Source organism: Lipophrys pholis (genome assembly GCF_963383615.2).
Source record: "Lipophrys pholis genome assembly, chromosome: 12".
In the NCBI taxonomy this organism is placed as follows: Eukaryota; Metazoa; Chordata; class Actinopteri; order Blenniiformes; family Blenniidae; genus Lipophrys; species Lipophrys pholis.
The window spans coordinates 30,040,011-30,060,968 of record NC_137641.1 but is presented as its reverse complement, the minus strand read 5'-3'; the positions used below and the strand labels follow the sequence as shown (position 1 = coordinate 30,060,968).

General features: G+C 41.1%; 1 protein-coding gene across 4 annotated transcripts in view; it reads right to left on the bottom strand.

The window, feature by feature from the left end:
- Positions 1-6,059: 6,059 nt before the first annotated feature.
- fubp3 (far upstream element (FUSE) binding protein 3) overlaps positions 6,060-20,958 on the bottom strand; it is a gene marked incomplete at its 5' end in the record, with an annotated part of 33,098 nt that continues 18,199 nt past the window's right edge. For 3 of the 4 annotated variants that reach the window (XM_080476662.1, XM_080476664.1, XM_080476665.1), the window contains 12 exons: positions 6,060-7,796; positions 8,749-8,876; positions 9,054-9,104; positions 9,554-9,610; positions 11,219-11,295; positions 11,369-11,442; positions 11,771-11,931; positions 17,892-18,012; positions 18,871-18,971; positions 19,102-19,204; positions 20,155-20,259; positions 20,466-20,564. In XM_080476662.1, coding sequence (XP_080332788.1) covers positions 7,788-7,796; positions 8,749-8,876; positions 9,054-9,104; positions 9,554-9,610; positions 11,219-11,295; positions 11,369-11,442; positions 11,771-11,931; positions 17,892-18,012; positions 18,871-18,971; positions 19,102-19,204; positions 20,155-20,259; positions 20,466-20,564 — 1,086 coding nt within the window. In that variant the 3' untranslated portion in view covers positions 6,060-7,787. The remainder of the gene's footprint in view (positions 7,797-8,748; positions 8,877-9,053; positions 9,105-9,553; positions 9,611-11,218; positions 11,296-11,368; positions 11,443-11,770; positions 11,932-17,891; positions 18,013-18,870; positions 18,972-19,101; positions 19,205-20,154; positions 20,260-20,465; positions 20,565-20,958) is intronic. The other variant, XM_080476663.1, reaches the window with a different exon arrangement.

The following is a 20,958-nucleotide window of genomic DNA, read 5'->3' as shown; positions in this document are numbered from 1 at the left end:
AAACTCTGCGGACGAAGGCGCATCACACGATCAGTTGCACTTCAACACCGACATCGGTGTCGTTTGCGTAGAAGTTGTGGATTGTTGAACCTTTTGCAGATTTCTCCTATTTATATAAGATATCAAACTATAAACGTGATTAATCTCGTCATTTACTTTTTTCATGATTAACTCGTTTCCCAGTCATTTTCCAAAGCGACACAAGTACAGATTTTTGAATAGAGTTTAATAAATCCTTGGGGATGAAAGTTGCAGTTTTCAAATATGTCAGTCAGCGGCCCATGACTGATTATTTGTACGTTTTTTACAAAGAAAACACGAAATTCACAGCCTGTGATGTAAAACGCGCAGGATCCAAAGTGAAACGTGCGCAAAAGCGCACGAAGGTTGTAAAAAAAAAAAAAGCAAAGAAAGAAAGGAGAATCGGATGGCGTTGACTCGTCTCTTCTCTTTAAATGATTTATTGTAAAGGAAACCCTGAAGATGTGAACATTCACACACTTATAGGAACCAATTCACCTGAAATCAGCGTTTTGGACAAAGACAAACACAAATAATGATAAAAAAAAAAATACAGTTTCCCAGCAGTTAATAACAGAAGGTGACCAAATAAATGCAGGAGGATAAATAATTAACACCAGATTTTTTTCTGCACAGAACTGGGTCATTCAGTCTGGGAGTTGCGGGCTTATTTTTTTCTCATGCATTTCGTATTCACGCGCTGCTAATATTATTTTTTTTTGTGAGGACTTAGCGCGGGAATCACAAATAATGGCAACAAGCAGGTTTTTTTCTCTCCCCTTTCCTTTGCAGCTTTGTTCACATGCAGAAGAAGAAGAAGAAGAAGAAGAAGAAAAAAAATGCAAAGCTGCTTTGACGTGCTGCACTTTTTCAAGCCCTTGTTGAGGTAAGCGGTTTAATATTCATGGATGTTCGGAGCCCCCAGCGGCATTGTGGCGACGTTTAGATGAGTATATATACGGCCCTTTTCTTCAGCCGGCTCCTCTGTTTTTTCCTCTCTCGCCCATTTTTCGGGCTTGATGGACTGCGGCTAAATGGGCAGTTTTCCTTCTTTTCCAGCAGAGAGGACATCTTTATTCCATCCCCGGCTCACAGGTTTCCCATTCAGCGCCCCTCCAAGTAATGTCAGGCCCTTGAAAAGTGCTGCAAATCAATCTTTCATGGTGTTTTGAGGGCAATTTGACATCCATGCACTCCTCTTTTCACTGCTGCAACTACAAGGGGATTGTCCGAGAGAAACCGGGCAAGTTGTTGCGCTCTTTCTTTCCCTCTTTCTTTCCCTCTTTTTTTCCTCTCTTTCTCTGGACGAGCTGCGCTGCGCAGTGTGATGCAGAGAGAAGATATGGCACGTAAATACAAAAGCAGAGAGAGAGAGAGAGAGAGAGAGTGTGTGTTTCTTCTTTCTCCCCCCCCCCCCCCCCCCCCCCCAGAGCAGCAGAGATAGTGAAAAGGAAAAGGTGAGTGACAGGGCACGAAAAAAGATTACTGTGAAACAGCTGCTTTTTATGAGCGGGCCCCTCCTACGTTTGTCTCCTTTTTCCCAGATGAAATTTCTCCGCTCTTTCAATGCGACTCTTTCTCATCTAGATTGATTTACATTTATGGCATTCAGCGCACAAATCCGAGGTAAATGGCAGGGGGGACAGGGGGTGGGCCGCTTCTTTATTAAAGAGGAATTAAATGAATTGAATTGGGGTAACGCATGGATTTGATTTGCTTATTTATGCATTAACCTATGGCATTATGCGGGGCTGGTAAAGCCGCGGGCATGTCAGCAATAGCAAATCATCCTGCTTAGGCTGTTCCATTGTAAAACAATTTAAGCTTTTATTCTGTCCATTTAAAGCTTATCAATTTAATGTGGATGATTGACAATTATTGCACAAAGACTGCGGTAATTGTTGGATTTCAAAGAGCCGGTGGGAAACCTATCAAAGAAAAGCGTTTGTTTGCGGGTAAATGGGAGAGTTTTACGCTCATCAGGAGAGAAGACATGTATTTAGAACAGATGCAAACATTTAAATGAATAAATAAGTGCGCATTTATTCAAAGCAGGGGATTACTTCTTCAGGGTTTTTTTCTTCCCCTAAAGAGAGCGTCGCTTTTTTGTTTTATTTTTGCTGCGTTGTGACGAAAAGGCGATAAAGTGATAAATCCTGCAAATAAATAAAGAATACAGATATAAAAAAAAATGTTTAAGTCGTCTTTTAAAGGCCTGTCGCAGGAAAAAGGAAAACACACACTTTTGCAAGGGGGCTGCTGCTGCGGCCGGTCGGTGCGCGCAGCGGGGACGCAGCGGCGCGCGGTCTCCAGGGACGCGCAGCGCCGCTCGAGCTCCGCGGTGTCATTAAAAACAGATTAAGGTGGCTGCCACAGTGTGCAGGATACTGGAGATCGGCTTATCTGTTGCAAAGGTGAGAGGAGGTGCAGTCCCTCCTCCCCAGGACGGCCGGGGTGGATGGATGGATGGGGGTGGCGGGTGGGGGTGGGGGTGGGGGTGGGGGGGCCGTGGTCGGGGCACCTGCTGCAGGAGGTGGAGGAGCATGTGGAGCTGAATTCACACCAATAGATTCAAAATGACCCGCAATTTTAATAATGAGCACAAAATGGGTTTAAAATCACTTTTCCGGTGCAGAGAAGAGAAAGAACATTCGATCTTAGAACATTTCTGCAGGAATCATGAGAAAAAAACTGGTTCTGAAGAAAAGTTAGAAAAATAATGAGAGAAGTTCCGACGGGACGCAGAGTTTCTTCTTTTTTATGTTAATATCGACAAAATTGAAAGGTATTTTAAAAAATGTTCATAGATCAACACAGAAAATAAAAATGTACAAAATGTTCAGAAGCTGAAGCCAGTGGATTATTTATGTTCATAATCTCATTCCCAAGAATAATGCAGAATTTGTGCAATTTACTAAGAAACACAAAAAATAAATGTTCTAAAGAAAATAATATTCCTTCATCATCGCTCTGCTGTAAAACAAAGTTATTGACAAATATGAGGAGTTGTCAACATTATTTCTTGAGCAGAATTAAAGAAAAAAATAGAATATTAGCCTCCAAAATAAAATAAAAAGGAAGAATATTCAGCTTTTAATTGAAATAAATCGCTAAATATATTTCACATGCAGTGTAGAACACAAATGGTTCTCAACAGCATAGATACTTTAATTTCTGAAGACTATAAGGATACATACATATATATATATATACATATATATATGAAGTCAAATTATTGGAAATATCTTTTACAAATAAAAGTTTGAAAATTAAAGACATGAGCTGAAAACGGTAGGAAGTTTTTTATTATTAAAATCTTGGGGAAATTTTTTTATTTTTAGTATAACGTGAGGACTTCTGTCTCCTTGCAGGTGGTTGTGTTGAAGAGGATTATTTATTTATATAGTTTATAATTTCTCTGTAAAATATCAAATGGACTTTAGATGAAAAAACTAAATGGACCTCAAATACAAATCAAACATCAAATTACTCAGATGATCAATATTAACTTTGGGGAACAATCAAGCAAAGGTAATAATTTAAATGCAGTTAATAGAAATGTTAAACACTTTCACATGTTTCAGCCTGTAAAGGTGTGATTTAGTATCCGTCACATGATTTTTACGATCTTTTCTTTGTGTTGATGAAATAGTTAATAAGGGAAATGGATAAATGAGATTTCTAGAAGTACAATGTCTAGTTTGCTGCAGTCACTCTTCCTCCTCCTCCTCTTCCTCGGGGAAAACCTGTCAGCAGCAGGACCAAAACCTAGGAGCTGCATTAGAAAACAGCTGCAGCATCAAAGCTCAGGCCTGAACGGAACGGAACGGAACGGAACGGAGGCCACAGGTCTGCAGGCAGAGGCCTCCTGCTGGGGGGCGGGGGGGGGCTAAAGGAGGAAGAGGAGCACGATAAGGAGTACGAGGAGGAAGAAGAAAAAGACGAAGAGCAGGAGGAGTAGAACGAAGAAGAGCAGGAAGCTGAAGAGGAGGAGGAGGAGCAGGAAGACGGGAGGAAGAAGAGGACGAAGAGCAGGAAGATGAAGAGGAGGAGGAAGAGCAGGAGCAGGAAGACAGGGAGGGAAGAGCAGGAAGATGAAGAGGTAGAAGAGGATGAAGAGCAGAAAGATGAAGAGGAGGAGGAAGAGGGTCGAGATTCTTCGGCTCTCAAAATCAATATCCTGTAATCTAAGAACGTTTTGGGGATTTTTCGTGACTTTTAAGCTCAAATCATTTCGTTAAAATGTTCGTGGTTTTTTTTAAGTTTTTACAAAGTTTCACCAAATCAGCAACTTTAAATGAAAAGATCTTAAAAACTCAACATATTAGTCTGATGAAGATAGAGGGATGAATAGAGATAAAGAGCTACAGAGCGATATATTGAGACTGATAAAGGAAATGGTAGAGCTAGAGAGAGGAAGAGAGGAAGAGAGGTAAAGAGAGGTAGAGAAGTAGAGATTGAGTGATAGAGAGAGCAGAAGAGAGGAGGGGAGACAGAATGATAAGTTAGAGATACTTAGAGTTTCTCTACAGGGATGAAGAATCATATTCCCTGAACTTTTTGAAACCAACTCTTCTTGTTTTCAGGTGAAACTGAACGACGACTTAAGTTCTTTTTAACGTATTTTAAACTCGAAGAGGTGAAATGTGGGATTCATCACGTGATGGTGGAACTTTAAAGTTCTGAAGTACAGAAATATTTAACTTTTCACTTTCAAAATCTTCAATTTACAGATTTCAGTGTGGAAGAGGAAACTTTTCCACCGACTTGTTTATTTTAAATAAACCAGAGATAAAAGACAATAAGACCAGAATATTGGGTCGATTATTGAGACAGGAGGGATTTTTGTCGGTAAAACTCTAATTCAAGGGTTTTCAAGGAAACGTCTTTAAGTCAATGTGCCTGATAAAGTATAAAAACTTCGACGAGATGATTTTCTCCTGATGAATAACATTTCAAAATGTTTCAGTAAACTCTGAAGTGAGCTGAAGCCGATTTAAGTAATTTTCTTAAACTACAAATGGTCCAACGTGTGATTTATCAGTTTTGCGCTTCAAGAGAATGTATATTTTAATTTTAACGATTTAAAGTGTAGAAATGTTTAACATTTAAAAAACATCCTTGATTTCTTCTAAACTGAACAAAACACTAATATATGTGGGGAAAACGTGGCTTTTGTATCTTGTAATGGTATCAAAACTTTATTTTTGACTCAATTCGCTTTAATCAAGTGTCTAATTCAACTTTGTGCTCCTGATGAATGGATTCATCGTTAAAATGTGAAGTTTTAAACAAACTACAGGACGAAGTGGGTTCGTTTCCTCGTTAAACATGCATGAAGTAGGTGTAACGAGTAAATAACATTTAAACTGGTTTAGTAGTGGTGGAAATGAGCGTTTAGATGAACTAGAAAATTGTTTTATGCAACTTTTCAAGAGATAATTGTCCTGTAATGTAACTTTATGGCTTTTAAAGTATTAAAACGTCCAACAACAGATTACACATCATTAGAGTGGCTTTTTCCCCTATAAGTCATTATCAATACTTCAGTTTGTTATTGAAATAAAGTCAGTTTAACATAACTTGGCGTGTTCGTTTTAAGTTAAATGCATTAATTGTGTAAATTAAGTGGGAATAAAAGCATTTAAACCTGTCCCGACTCAAAATAGTCTTCACACAGCAGCACATCTCTCCATCTATATATATATTTTCATGCTTTCATTTGAACGCTGTGGCTCATAAAGTGTGTCGAGTGTGAAAACGTGTTGCACTTAACATTAAAAACTTAACCAGAGTAGAACTCGAACCACAAGTGAGGCTTGCGGAAAATTTATTGGGAATTTGAGAACTGGCAATAGACTATAGAAAATATAAACTTTCTGCTTATAAAACATCAAAAACACACATTTGGCCTAAATAATCCACTATGTATCATCTGTTAGTATTTATACACACACACACACACACACACACACACAAATAGAAGCTCTGGGGAAAAACTTCAAACTCACTTTTTTTTTTTTTTTTTTTTTTTTTTTATCAGAGTACAACAAAAGACATCCAAGTTGTTTCTAATAAGATTCCATCCAACAGAAAATCAGCTTAACAGTACACAATCAAGGTAGTCTGGATGTTTTTAATACAAGGTTAACTGTACACAGAAGGGAGGAGAGAGAGAGAAAAGAACAAACACCATAATTAGACATCTTCAAATTATATCCCTTTTCATTAAGAAATGACGTTAATACCAGAATCATTTTCCATAATGATGCATCATTCATAGCATTTATATTAGATCACACAAAGAAATTTAAAAAAAAAAAAAAAATTAATTTAAAAGGGTATTAGCATTGGACTGAGTCCGGCGCCCCCCCTTGGCGGTCCGGAGGACTCGAGAGGGGGAGGGGCGTCGGAGAACTGGGAGGTACCAAATAAGACCATTAACTCTATTTTTTTTCCTTTTTTTCATTTTTCTTCTCTGGTGTCGATCATAATACTTTAAAACATAAAAATACTACATTAATTATTACACAGGTACGAATTACAGAAGCTTAGCAGTCTTGAATAGTTTTTTTTTCTCACGCACGCACACACACACAAAAAAAAAAATACACAAAACGCGTAGAAAGAAGAAAAAATAAATCTCTACCATTTGTTTGTTTTTTTCTTCATAAGATGCAACATCAAATTTCAAATCACACATTCACAATCTTTGAACAGTTTCAGTATGAAAACAGGAAAAAAAAAAAAAAAGAGGGACAATTTTCCGATCGCGGGAAAACTTTTCATATAAGTGTATTTATATATATATATGAAACATTATTTTAAATTAACAGTCAAATATGAGCATATATACATAGTTTTACAAGGTAGCAAAGGCAAAACAAAGCTAGTTGCAACATCCCCCTAAATCCTATCATATCAGATCACTGTAATAAATTATCCATGACATTCTCATTGGAAAAAAAAAAAATATATCAGCTTTAAAACTACAAGTTAAAAATATTAGAGAACCCATCTTTGTTTTCAAAAGTGAAATAAGATATTGCACCTTTTCATTTTTAAACCAGAGCACAATAAAATGACAATGAAAAACAGCATACAATGCACAAAGAGGAATTAAATTAGAAACTATCGCCACTGGCTGAAGTGAATCTGGTATTTTTAAACCTTGTAACAAAGAAAAGAAAAAAAAAAAAAATACATTTCCTGTAACAAAACATCACAGTTTCATTTCACTGAATTATGTAAAAGGAAAAAACGAACAAAAAAAACAAAACAAGTTTTTTGTTTAAACATCTTAACGACATGTGACAAGAAAAACAACAAAAAAACAACAAGTCGCTATTCAAGACTGCCAAGCGCATAATCATGGTTTCATTTCGACAGAACTAGAAAAAATAGATCATATTGCCTTTTGAAATGTTACAACTCTCGGGTTCGTTTTGGCGATTACAATCTGAGTCAGAACAGGAAAATATAGAAAAAAAACCCCAAAAACAAAGCAGCTCTATCTCAAGTCCAAAAAGGGATCCCAGATACTGTCTATCCAAAATAACAGTGTACATAAGCATTTAGTAACAAATAAATGTTTCCTGATTTTCTCTTTTTTAGAAATATTACTTTATCATATAAGTCATTCTACAGCTAGTGTTTCTCACTAAGAAAAAAAGTCTTCAAGGCGTTGTAAATCTAGAGCAGCCCTCCGTCAGAAGGGTTGTTTTCATCCTCAGTGATTCAAGTCTGTGACTGTCGGGGCGACGCCTCTAATGATCCTGCAGAGCAAAAACATTCCTTTACTCCTTCACTCCTTTTTCACTCCTTCACTCCTTTTTCACTCCTTCACTCCTCTTTCCTCCAGCAACAACCCACTTCTCTTCATCATGATTCAGTTAAGAACAAGGCGGGGAAAAGGAATCTCCCAGACCCACAGGGAAATATGGGAGGAGTCACGTTTCCATGACGACCGAGCGTGACATGGCAGCGTCCCGTTTCCATGACGACCGAGCGTGACATGGCAGCGTTACGTTTCCATGACGACCGAGCGCGACAACAAGCTCGTAACACATATTCCGTGACAGCAATGCAACACGGTTGCGTCACGTTTCCACGACGACGCACATGACAAGGGTAACGTCATGTCCCGCCAACGAGCACGATGAGGTTAACGTCACCTTTTCACGACACGCGCACGACGAGGGAGGCGGCATGTTTCCATGACGACAGAGTGCAAAGAGATTGGGAGGGGTGATGTCTTTATGAATCCAGACCTCAGTAATGACGGCAGTGTTAGAATTCCATGATCACAAGCATCAGGTTGCCATGACGACACACACCTCCACCTTCCCCACTGGGTTTTGGCTTTCTGCTGTTGCAGCATAACTAAAGCTCGTTATCGTTGATGGTTATATATTAATGGCGTTATTACATTAAATATTCATCACTTAAAGATTCTTTGGCTTTTCTTCATTTCTCATTTCGCTTGTAGAACAACTTGTAGCTCAAACTGACAGAATTGCTAGTAAATTTTACCGGTGTTGTCTGTACCAGTAATAATAGTTTCAAACTGCCTTTGAGGCGTCACGACTACAAAACATGGTTTCAATTAAAAAAAAAACAAAAAAAAAAACGGCGAAAGGCCAGAAAGTTTTTTGTCTTCTTGTTTGTGGTAATTTGAGGTGAGGCGTGTGGGACGCGTACGGAGGCAGCAGACAGTGTGATTCTCACCTGAAGGCCCGGGGCTTGTGTCTGCTGAGCGCCCTGGTTGAAGAAGGCCATCGGCTGTCTGTAGAAGTCAACCCAGGCGTTGTAGTCGGGATTGGAGGTCTGCTGAGATCCAGGACCAGGATTCTGGCCTGGGGAGGCGTCAGGAAGGAGAAGAAAAAGAGCAACGGATTTATTTTATAATCCATTTCTCCGGGAAGCAACAGATGTAGAGAGACTTTGAAGGTTTAAAAAGTCAAAACTGGATTAATACTCATGAGGCTTCAGTTTGGTTGTTTTTATTTCTATATGGGGGTAAGAAGACTCACCCCAGGCTTTGTTGTATTCGGGAGCATTACTCTGGGCCTGGTTCTGTTGACCTGTTGGAGAAAGAACTATTCAAAAACACGGCACAAGACGTCTCAAACACATTTTATTTATATATATCCATTATTTTGAACCTCGTCTTGACCCAGAATGTGTGCATGGTTTTAACGGTCAGTGTAAATTAACCGTTTGCTTCTTGTTCTCATGATGAATTTAATGAACTTTTGAGCACAACTCATTAAAATGCAACGAAGGCCCGAAACTACTGGTACCCACTAAAAAAAACCCCATTTTTAAATTCTGTCTTTATAATAAAACTTCATGCATCAATAGAAAAGGTCCGTTATAGAACGGATCTAAAACAACTCCCTGAAAGCACTCGATGCTCAAGCAGCTCTTAATGGTGCTCCGAGATGATCTGCTCTGAATGCCAGCGAGGGTTAAATGAAGTGCAGGACTGAGCCGGGGGATAAATATTCTTTTGTTCTTCGGCGACACTTGCCTAACTTTTTGTAATACTGCTCCCAGTCCATCTGGCCCGTCTGGGATCCATTGTGACCTGAAAGCAGATAACGCCGCCACGGTTATCGGACAGGAGGACGGCGGTTTGCAGCGGGGAACGCGAGCGGCTCATCGCCTGCTGCGCTCCAATAATAAAACACACGTACAAGATGCTTTGTCTCCCATTACGACATGCAAGTATAAAAAGAGAAACCAAGTGATCTTCAGTCAGGAATCGTTGGTATAGATTTTCACTTTTTGCCACCAGGACGGCCTAAAGTTAGAAAATTACAAATATATAAAATACTTGGACAACCATCAAGAAGAGTCATTTTAAACTAATTTAGGATTTTTTCTTTGTTAGTCTAAAGTTGCTCCCTTGTCCAACGGCTCAGTAAGACCAATTAACCGTTTCTATCAACGGTTGTCAAACTCATTTTAGTTCCAACCAAGTTCATCTCCTTTGGACCAGAGAAGTAAAATAGTGCCACAATAACCTTTAAATTTAATCTTTAAAAGTTTTTCTTTGTTGTGTTGCAGAGTACACGTGATGAATACGCCTATATTTTCACAAAAACCAAACAATCACTATTTAAAATAACCACAAGCTCAACATGAAGCCAAGTTTAATGAAAACTTCTGATAAAAACAGTGAAATGTCCAATAAAATGTTGCATTGTGGGTATTTTTTTACAAACTCCCCCTGACAGCATGGCTTTGAGGCTAAATGCTAATTCGTTAGCTTTCATGGCCGCATCACATCTCAAATGTCTAAAACCCTCAAGAAATGTGTTTTTAAAAAATAAATAAAACCACTTCTTTCACATTTGTTCCATTTGCTCGGTAGTTTGGCGGCCGGATTGGAGCCTCTTGCAGGCCGGTTTTGGCCCACGGGCCTCATGTTTGTCAGTGTTTTACATCCATTTTGCAGATTTACAGGCGTTTTCTGATTAAATGCATCTTTACATTTTTTTTTTTGGATGCTACTTTGAGTGTGTTTGTTCTGCTACTTTTATCTATTTTTTTTAACTTAACCAGTTTTTACTCACAGAACTGATTGGACGAGTTCGTCTCCTGGTTTTAATGAATCACATCATTTCATGAAGTCTAATAAGTTGAGTGTTGTATGAAAACAAAGTACAGAAATGACATGAACACGTCAGCACTGAACTCTGCTGCGGGTTCTTTTCAACTTGAAATATCTGGGGAAATAAAAATGACCATTCTCAAGTTGAACAGGGAAATTCATGCAGGTATGAAGTGGGAAAGAAAACTTCCCAGTTGGGAGGAATCAAATAAACACGCGTCTAAAAAAGAAAAGAAAAAAAAAGTCAACTTCTATAGACTTCGGTCTTTAACTTGACAACTTCACGTTTGAATGAAATCTGGTTAATTTCTCTTTCTGTCTGTGTTAAAGGTGATTTATTATACAAAGCTTGAAGTTACATTGGTATCTGGGGTCTACCTGGTACATTCCAACTTCCCAGTTCCTGGTTTCATGTGTATTTTCACACACGAGGAAGTGGGATTTTCCCCATTTCCCAGTTGTTTTTGGTTGGATTTTTAATCCTACACATCCTGGGCGAGGACCTTGGAGGCACAGCAATCAATACATCTTTGATATTTAAACAGTTTCATTTCATACCGTGTTGCCACGTGGACTTACTGTGGTCCTGCTGTCCTTGAGGTTGCCAGATCTGAAAGGTTGTCCCCCACCCGCCAGGCATGAAGGTCTGCTGCCCACTGAAAGCAAAACCATCACCTTCAGCTTCATCGCCTCTGTGGCACAGATCAATCTAGAAATCCTGGCGCTTACTGTTGAGGAGGAGTGGTTGGTCCTTGGTTGTAGGGATTCATGTTGAAGCTGCTGTTACCCCCCATGCCTGGACCCTGCAGAAGGGAAAAGGGGAAGAGAGGGCGAGTGAGAGACCACACTTGTGTTTAAAAAGGAGCCAACAGGCAAGGTCAGAGGTCGGGGCCGAGCGCTGATGCACTCCATTAAGTCCATTTGATGGATTCTTCATGTTTAACCTCTGGTGACATCCTGCCGGCCACCAGGACCATGGCGGCCTGGCTCACCCCAGCAACACCCTGCATTGACATGTGCGCTCATGAATATCAGGCTAGACAATAGCAGTTTGGGGCGGGGAGACGGAGGAAGGAGGAGGAGGAGGAGGAGGAGGAGGAGGAGGAGGAGGGTCGCAGCCAGACCACCTACCCCAATCCTCTCATCGATCAGCTGGCGGGCCTTCTCCAACTGCTGCGGGGTTCCTCGGATGGAGAAGATGCGCACGTTGGGGTCGGTGTTGGGCGGCGGGTTTCTCTGCAGCTCCACGTGGGCGCGAGACTGCTCTTTGATGTTCTTGATGGTTTCTCCACCTGAGGAAGCACAAGCATATCAAACAATCACTCGGAGGTCTGCAGGCAGATTAAGAAAAAACACGAATGAGGCAGGTTTTCACAACAAGACATCCAACTAGTGGTTTTACATTTCAGTGTCAAACTCAGATCCTGAGCCCTGAATGTTTTCCACGTTTCCCTGCTTCAACTTGGCTGATTGCAATGAGCGGCTTGTTTATGTGGCTTTGTGCTGAACGTGGTGATGACCCATCAGGACTTTCAGGTGTGTTAAAGAAGGGAGACATGGAGAACATGCAGGGCTGCGGCCCTCCAGGATCTGAGTTTGAGACCCCTGATCTAAACCTTCAATAGCTGACGACAAAATTAAGCTTCCCAGTTTAGCATTCGTGCCAATTGTTCTGTATCTCCTTTGAACTATCCATTAGTCAAAGCTCGAACGAATCCCCTTTTAAAAAAAGGGGTGGTATGTATTTTCTTCATTGCAACTTGGAGTTTATAAAGAAAAATTCTGATACGATTCCATTTATGACTAATTGTAGTGCTGAAGCTAACTAAATAATTAAAGCTACATAAACACTTTAAGGCTGAATAATGCTTGCAATTGTGGAGGGTGATTTATAAAAATACATTTTGTTCGTAATGCACCTAAAATTTGGAATTAATCTCAAAGTGTGACGAGTGGGGGATTGAGATATAAAAGCCTAAAAAAAACTGGTAAAGGTGAAAGACAAACAAGGCTGGTAAAAACCATTTAGGAGGAAAACAGTTAAAGGTCACAGGCTTTTGCAAATAAGTCTTTAGCCATTTGTTTGAAGCTCTGCAGAGTTTAAGCTGTCAGGAGTGCAGGCCGGCTACTCAACAGGCGAAACAAGTATTGACAAGTTGGAAGTTAACAAATCAACAAGTTAATTTTTGAAGGAACTCATGTCAAGTAGCACGGCATCAAACTTCAACCTGTACTTTGTGGAAACAGTCTGAGAGCAGAAGTGCTTGTCGACAGTGTGGTTATGTTAAAGCAATCCTACTAATTGTAAATACACGACGACGTACTCCTGTCAGTACTCTTGAGTGAGCGAGCAGCCAAATCCAAACTCTCCACGGTGCCACCTTATGAAAACCGTGGCATGCGTCCCGCAGCATATCTGCCATTCTCTGGTAGCATCCGTGCAAATTGGGAAACAAAGGGAGACATCTCCTGCGCCCCCTCCTCTGCATCGGATGCCAGCTTCCCGACATGTGGGGAGAGCAATTACACCAGCGGGGAGAAAATGAAACATCGCTGGCAGGAGAAAAGGGGCCAAAATTGAAGCGTATCCTCCTTCCGAGATATCGTTTGTCTCTTTTAGCCTTTTCATTCTTGACTCTGTGTCGTCCTGTGTGATGAGCGGAGGGAGGGGGCTGCTGAGGGAGCTTCCCGGGGGGGAGGGGGAGGGGACACCGGGGGCGTCCCAACATCAATTACACATTTGTTCACTTGTGGCTGACACTCCGATGACCCTGGCTGACCCCCGAATGAAAACGCTCATCAAAAAGCTCCGCTCCTCCGGTAGCCCGTTCCCTGCTGCCAACAGACTGCACATGGGCCATTAAGCCATTGTCAACCAAATGAAACTTCTGCCTTAATGAAGCCATTATGAGCTCTTCTAGTCAGACAGCAGAGAGCAATGAAGACCCCGACTATTCATTTCATGGACTGGGCTGTAGTGACGACAGATAATACGGGCCTTATTAATGGGACTGGTTTAGTGAGGAGGAGAAAAGGAGGTGGACACAAAAGTGCAACTGGTGACGGCATTCAGGCCAAAGCCAAGGGACTGGTTAGCCGCTGCTGGTGGGGGGAATAAAGACCCCTCGGAGGGCAGGAAGAGACAATAACATCAACTGAACATGTTACACATCCAGCAAAACATTAGTAGAGATTCTCCTTCACAAACTCACGTAAATTAACATTTCTTCAAATACAAACTCAGATCCCTAGTCTTGTTACAGCTTTGCACCATTTTAAATATCCCTCTATTGCTGGTAAAATTCTTACCATATTTTCAGGACTAGAGGAAACTTTTTTTTTTTTTTTTTTTTGGGGGGGGGGGGGGGGGTCATGAGCATTATACCAGTGTTAATGGATACCCTGATATAACAATGTTATGCAAGTTACTTCCTGTTTTTGCGTGATACTTACCTTTAACTGTCAAAGAAATGCTTCTAATGCATTATAAAGCTCAGATTTTTCAATTTGGTGTTTTATCCAAGAGGGCTTAAAAAGCCAATTTTTTTTTTACGAATGAAATCCATCTCCTCACTGATTAATGTTACTAAACCAGCATATCAGACTAAACACATTCAGAACTCTCACGTATTTATCTTAACGTAATGCCGGTAGCCTGGGCTGACGACACTGGAGACTGTAGACACGACGTAACCCTGGTAGATTGGATGAATATTTTATTGCCCCACCATGAACAGAGGGTCAAACAGTAAAGCGTTCCAGGACCATGTTTGGGAAAGAGAGATATCAAGGCCCCGTTTATACAACAATGTTGGAGTGAAACGGAAAATCTCTTTGTTTGGGGGTTTGTTGACATGAAAACGGTGCCCGAAACCACTGAAAATGCACGTTTTTGAAAAGGGCTCCCAAGGTGGAACTTTTGGAAAATGCTCGGTGTCCTAGGACTTGGTACTTTTAAAAGGCGAGATTCACCGTAATAACAATCCAATTTGGTGGTCTGTCCATACGAACGTTCGTGTTCTTCCATTGTTGATGTTTAGAGCATTTTGTTCTCTGCACGCATGTGTGTGTGTGTGTGGTTTCATTACAAAAACAACCAACAGCACCAACTCGTGGCACAACATGCTCACTACATTGGTTTTGGCGTTTCTGATTTCGAGTGAACAAGTCATTGCTTTCAAAACGTTTCATTTTTGTTCCAGAACAATTTCATTGATTCTGCATCGATGCATTTTCACTTGAAATGACGTGTAAACTGGGCCTAGACATCGGGAGTGGATTAAATGGCTCTAAAATGCTTTTAGTTTTCATAATATTGAAGGAATGATTACAACTAATATTGGGTTAAAGTGGGTTGGTGGAGCTGCCTTGCATCACTCGTTTTGACAAAGATCTGACTTTATTCATCTGCTGTAGACTGCATTTAAAATCATGAACAACCAGGAATAGTTTGGGAAAGCTGCAGTTTGTGTGTGTCCTGTTACACGTACTAATGACCTTCAAACAATCAGTTTTCTTAATCTTTAAGAAAAAAACCATTTATGTCTTTGTGAAGTGTCCAGTATCTCCGCCGATTGATAATTCATCACCTGCTGTCGTCCAAAATAAGTGATAAAAGCAAAAGCGAGGTGGACTTTTGAGGTTTAATGTAAGAAAACTAAAAAAACGTTTGTTGGTGATTGTTCAGTTTTTCTGAATCCGTCTGCACTTAAGTCTGAGCAGGTTGGTGGGTGGTTTGATTCACCAAGCTCCGTGTGACTGTGTGTGTGTGTGTGTGTGTGTGTGTGTGTGTGTGTGTGTGTGTGTGTGTGTGTGTGTGTGTGTGTGTGTGTGTGTGTGTGTGTGTGTGTGTGTGTGTGTGTGTGTGTGTGTGTGTGTGTGTGTACGGGGTCAAAACAGAGGGCCAGTGGGCTGCATATGGCATCGTAAAGATATTAATCACAGCGCCCTTTAAGGGGCGGCTGACAGCACCCAGACCCACCGCCATCTCCACCATATTGGCCCATTTCATATGCTAATGCACAGAGAGGGGGACGCAACGCCCAGGTTTATTTGTTTCCCTCGGCCCACTACATGCACAAAAGCCACTTGACATTTCTATTGCCATGTTTTTATCTTAGGTAAAGAGGCCCCCTCCGACCCGCCCACTGCTGCACACACGCACACACACACTGCAGCAAACACGCATGCCAACATACTACACACACACACACTCACAGAGAGCCTTCCAATGCAATGGTCAATGACTTTTAAATAGCTGGCAATAGAGTGGGCATGAATAGCCAATAAGCTAATTCCTCCTATTCATTCCCTCGCTGCACTCTATTGGGCTGAAAGACCCTCATTAGATGCCAGGCAGCCTTCCACATGATTGAGGGCTGTTATTATGCACCTTTAACAATTAATGTCACATTACACGCATTATCCCCGTCATTAAGCCCTTAGTGAAGCCAATGAATGCCACTTGTGCTGTATACATGAGCCCCGGAGAGAGAATGGGAGGGTGGTCACTCACCCCTCTCTTCTCATCAGTTTCACGCAGTGGCAGGACACCAAACGGCATTCACTTATTAGCTCAGAAAAAAAAAAAAATAATCGCAATCTGGCAAGTTGGGGATGCTCTTATTAAGGCTGCCGTTTGGGCTCAACTCCCTGTCTCTGATAAATATGCAGTTCATCACACAAAGGGAAACTGAATAAAGCTGATAAAACGCTTCCCCAGAGCTTTTACTTCCCTCCTGAGGTCCAGACCATTGAATTGTGCCGTCTGCAGTAGGGTCGGGCGAGACGGCCTAAAATCTATATTGCAATATACTCTTTTCTTCTGTATCTATATAAAAAACAAGCATGAAGACGAGCTTTTCCACCCATGTATTAGTTGCAACGCTGGTCTCCAGACATTTATGAACGTTTTAAATAACTAGAATATCTCTATGGTGTTTTTCCCTAATTAAAAATATTTACTCATTTGATTTCCATGTCAATGTCAGAAAAGGAAACAATAAAAGGCTGGAAAAGCAGCTGGTGCTAACCTAAATCAGCTCAAGAGGCATTTTGTAAATGAAACGTATGGACTGTGGGCGTCGGTCTGATGACTGATTCGGTCATTAAGTTCAGTTCCATCAGTAATTATGACAAAATGAAGTGCAAAGATTAATTACGGTAAATTTGAGACAATTAGGCATTATTAAAGCTGGGTGCATTTCAACTGCATGTGTCGTCAGTCGGCAGGCGAACTGTGCTGTGAGGAAGGGAAGTCAACCGCTACTTAAAAGCTGATAATGCTAATCACGTCTAATGTGTATACTGGCCACTTACAGAGTTGTCAGGAGAACCGAGTTACTTCAGGATAAATACGGCGCTCCTCCTCCAGTAAACAGGAGGATCATAAACTCAAAGCTAAGCACACTCTGAGGGGCGCGGAGCCAGAGAGAGACGGCAGCTCCACAACCGTTTCCACAAGCAACAACAAATAAAACAAGTTCCATGAAACGTCTGCAGTGTAACGGCTTTGCTAATGCTGCAATAATCAGTTATCAGTGAGTTACTAAGATTAACACCGGTCCCCTATTGTGGACATGAGTCCTATTCAGGTATTCAATCTTGATCCCGGAGGGTCTCTGTCCTGTATGTTTCAGCTTTGAGTTTCCTACTAAAAAAAGCAGGGCGATTTTCATAGCAAAAATCTGCACAGGGCTGAGAAAAGTGGACCTTTAGATACTGTTATTATTAAAAAAAAATATCTGGTGATAGTTTTTTGGATTGAAAGGACGGAGTGACAAGGAAGTCTGGAGTTCCTTTTTATAATCCGTCGAGCTACTTTACTCGTTTCTCGGCGTTTCAGGTGACAGAACTTGTGTTACAAGGAATCCCAAACAGAAAAAACAAAACAAAAATCAAAACAACTTCAATGAAACAACCCAGGTCCGGTGAAGATCTATGTCAGCAGTGTCAAACATAAGGCCCGTCGGCCAAAATGGGCCTGCAAGAAGCTCTGATCCGGCAAAACCACCACCAATCAAATTGTTTGATTTTGGGATAACCCTTTCATGTTAACTCCGCACCGCAACAAAGAAAAACTTAAATTTTACCAGTCCGGTCCACTCAAGATAAAACTGGTCTGTATGCGGCCCCTGAACTAACGAACGTTTGACACCCCTGAACTCTGTGCGGTCAGATCGCAGTTTTACACGCAGATCACGCGCTACAAGCTTCATTAACCGACTGCAGGAAGTAAACTGAAGCTCTTTACCTTTGCCGATCACCAGGCCACACTTATCCGCAGGTACCGCGTATGTCACCTCCTGCAGGCCTCCCATGTTGCAGTCGCCTCGTCCTCGACGCCCCATCACGCCCCCGAATCCATCTCGCTCCTGTTGGGATAAGAAAACCAGCGGGACATGAAATATTCTGGAGAAACTCTAAAGATTGTGCAGATACAAGTGCCGGCCAGCAAATAGTAGAAATTTCCTTTAATCATTGTTGTATTATATGCATTTGTTATACAGCACATCTGTAATTGAACAAGCTTTGCCACCTCTGATAATTTTTTTACTGACAAGTTAACAAAACATGTCCAGAATATCTTGGTTTATTCTCACTAAGTTGAGTTTTGCGTAAACTTCTGTTAAACAATGCCAGTGTGACTCTTACAAATGGTACTAAAGTTCAGATAAACCCATCTAGTTTGTGTTTTCTCTGAAAATATTCATGACAAACAGAAATACTGACTCATTACAAACAGCTCTATTTTGTAAAAGCCTTCAGAGTTCAAGCGATTATCATTTAACCTTTTGAATCTTTCATTTGACAGTTTCTCAACAACTAACTAAAATGGTGCGCTGAATTATTTTCCAAATAAATACAAAGGTCAACCACATCAGTGTCTCGTTTTCTTGTTTTTAAGAGAAGCGGTGCGGTTTGTTTTGTTTGAAAGCCTTCGATTTACAAACTCAAGTGTTTTCCTTTCCAGTGGATCAAGTTGGTTCAGGTGCATTGTACATATCCAAACTCTGGGTGGGGACTGAGAACAGTTGTGCAACAGACACAAATTCTTACATTGACGAAGCGTTATGAATCTCGGTATGTGAAGCATGCGAGGCTGCTAGAGGGACACCTGTTGGCCCCTTCTCCGTCTTGGTAACAGAGGAGCAATATGTGAGCTGCATTAGGAGTCTTGTTTTTAAATGGAGCTGGTGTGTGAACGGTCTAGTAATCAATGGGATTTTCACCTGAGCGGTCTGAACCAGTTCATTGATGAGGTGGACTGCGTGGTGGCAGTGGTCGGGTTGTCCCATCACCTGAGCAACACGGTCGGGACTGACGCCGTCATCTGAAGGAAAAAGGAGATGACTGTAACTACCGCCACACGTCAAAAGAAAATCTGCCAACGGTGCAAAACCACGGCGGAGAGTCCAGATTGAGCAGCAGTGATTCCTTCAGTTCCAGACACTTGACCGTACCTTGCTTGAACTGGATCCTGACGCCGGCGTCGTTCTGAATCTTCTTGATCATCTCGCCGTTTCTGCCGATGATGATGCCAACTGCAAATCTTGGCACAACCACCTGGAAAAACCGAAGAAGTGTGAGCGAAACTGTTAATAGATCATGTTGACTCAGTTCTGCAAAAATAAAGTGTGACGGCTGAATTTTGTTTTAGAGTTTGTCGTCTAATGACTGAGGGCTTTTCCCAGTTTTGAACCGTGACAATATCATGTTTATTTGCAACTAGAATACAAGGTGAGCAATCTTTATGAATAAACACAAAAGGAAAGAATATTGGTGCTGAAGTGGAAGTATTATGGTCATGCAGAGATTTGATATAGAACATGTAATAAGACTTGAAACTATGGACACAAGTCTTGGAGATACGGTTTAGTGCTGGTTGAGTCACATCTTCAGCTACGACAAATATTTCAATCTTGACACGCTATGGTGTGTTTTCATTCTGCTTGAGGAAATGGAATTTCTCATTAATCCTTTATGTTCAGTCTTAACATTGGATATTTAGAGATAATCAAACCTGTTGCAGGAAAACATTTCTTGGTCTGGTTGGGTTATCGGACAAGTTAAGTGGCGCTTTATAATACAGGAGAGTCAAACATCAGGCCTGAGGGCCAAAACATCAAGCAAATAGTGAAAATCTAAAAATATTTATATACATTGAGTGTTTTGAATACAACACAGAGCCGAGCTCAGATATCGGCGATGCTGTCAAAAAAGCTTTCAAACTACTAACTAGCATTAGCCTCAAAGCCATGTCGTCAGGGCGAGTTTGTAAAAACACCCATAATGCAAAAGTTTTTTCATCGTATTTTTCACCCAGAAGGCTTCAATGAAATTAGTTTTCAAAGAAAAACTTTAAGAGTTTAAAATCAAAGGTTATTATGGCACAATTTTACCAGTCCGGCCAACGCAGAATGAAATTGTGGCCCCTGCACTACATTTGGTTCAACACCCTCATTTTAAAACTTGTATAAATGTGGCTTTCTAGTTGTTTTTATTAAAGCACTCACATCCAGGCTGCTCCCTCCCATTTTGGATCCAAAATCAGATCTGCCAGCTCTGAAGTCTCCCTGGTCTTTGTCACGGATGAGCTTCACCACAAGTTCACGGGCTTGCTACAAAGAAAGGTTGAGAAAACATCTTTAAGTCGTTAAAAAACAACAACCTGGCCTGTGAGACAAGGCTAAAAATCAAACAAACATCTGAAAGTCTCTTATTTGAGAGTATTTCAGCTGAAAACAGAAGGCATAAAATGTGTAAAATTGAGTGTAAAGAGAAAAGGCAGCAGCACACATCGAGTCCGTCACAAACACACACCGACCTGCACTTTGTGGGGATCCCCAGTGATTCTCAGGGGCTTGTCTGCTCCAGTGGGCATGGGGTCATCCTGAATCATTATCATCTGCACTCCTGTTCTCTCCTGCAGAGGTACAATCAGACAGAAGCAGAAACAACCAGCCAACAGTTACCTGGGGCCCCAAAACACTGTTCGCTCCAAAGGGTTTCAATTCTGACACATCTGAAAGGACAGGTTTCATTTTCTAAAACAAGAATAAAAATATACTGGTCACCGGCACTCAGGATGGAAACGACCAGAGATCATTCAGCAAATACCTGAAAGATTTTATGCAAAGACCTAAGAAATGCAATGCGGTGTTCAAAATGAGCCTTTGACTACACCTCGTAGGCTGCTTCTGGTTCAGCTGCAGTTTAACGTCTGTATTGGAATCTCTACAATGATTAAATGTCACAAGTCTGAAAAATGTAAGTCTGGCTTTAAGGGGCCGTCCACACGAGAATGCTGGTTCACGTAA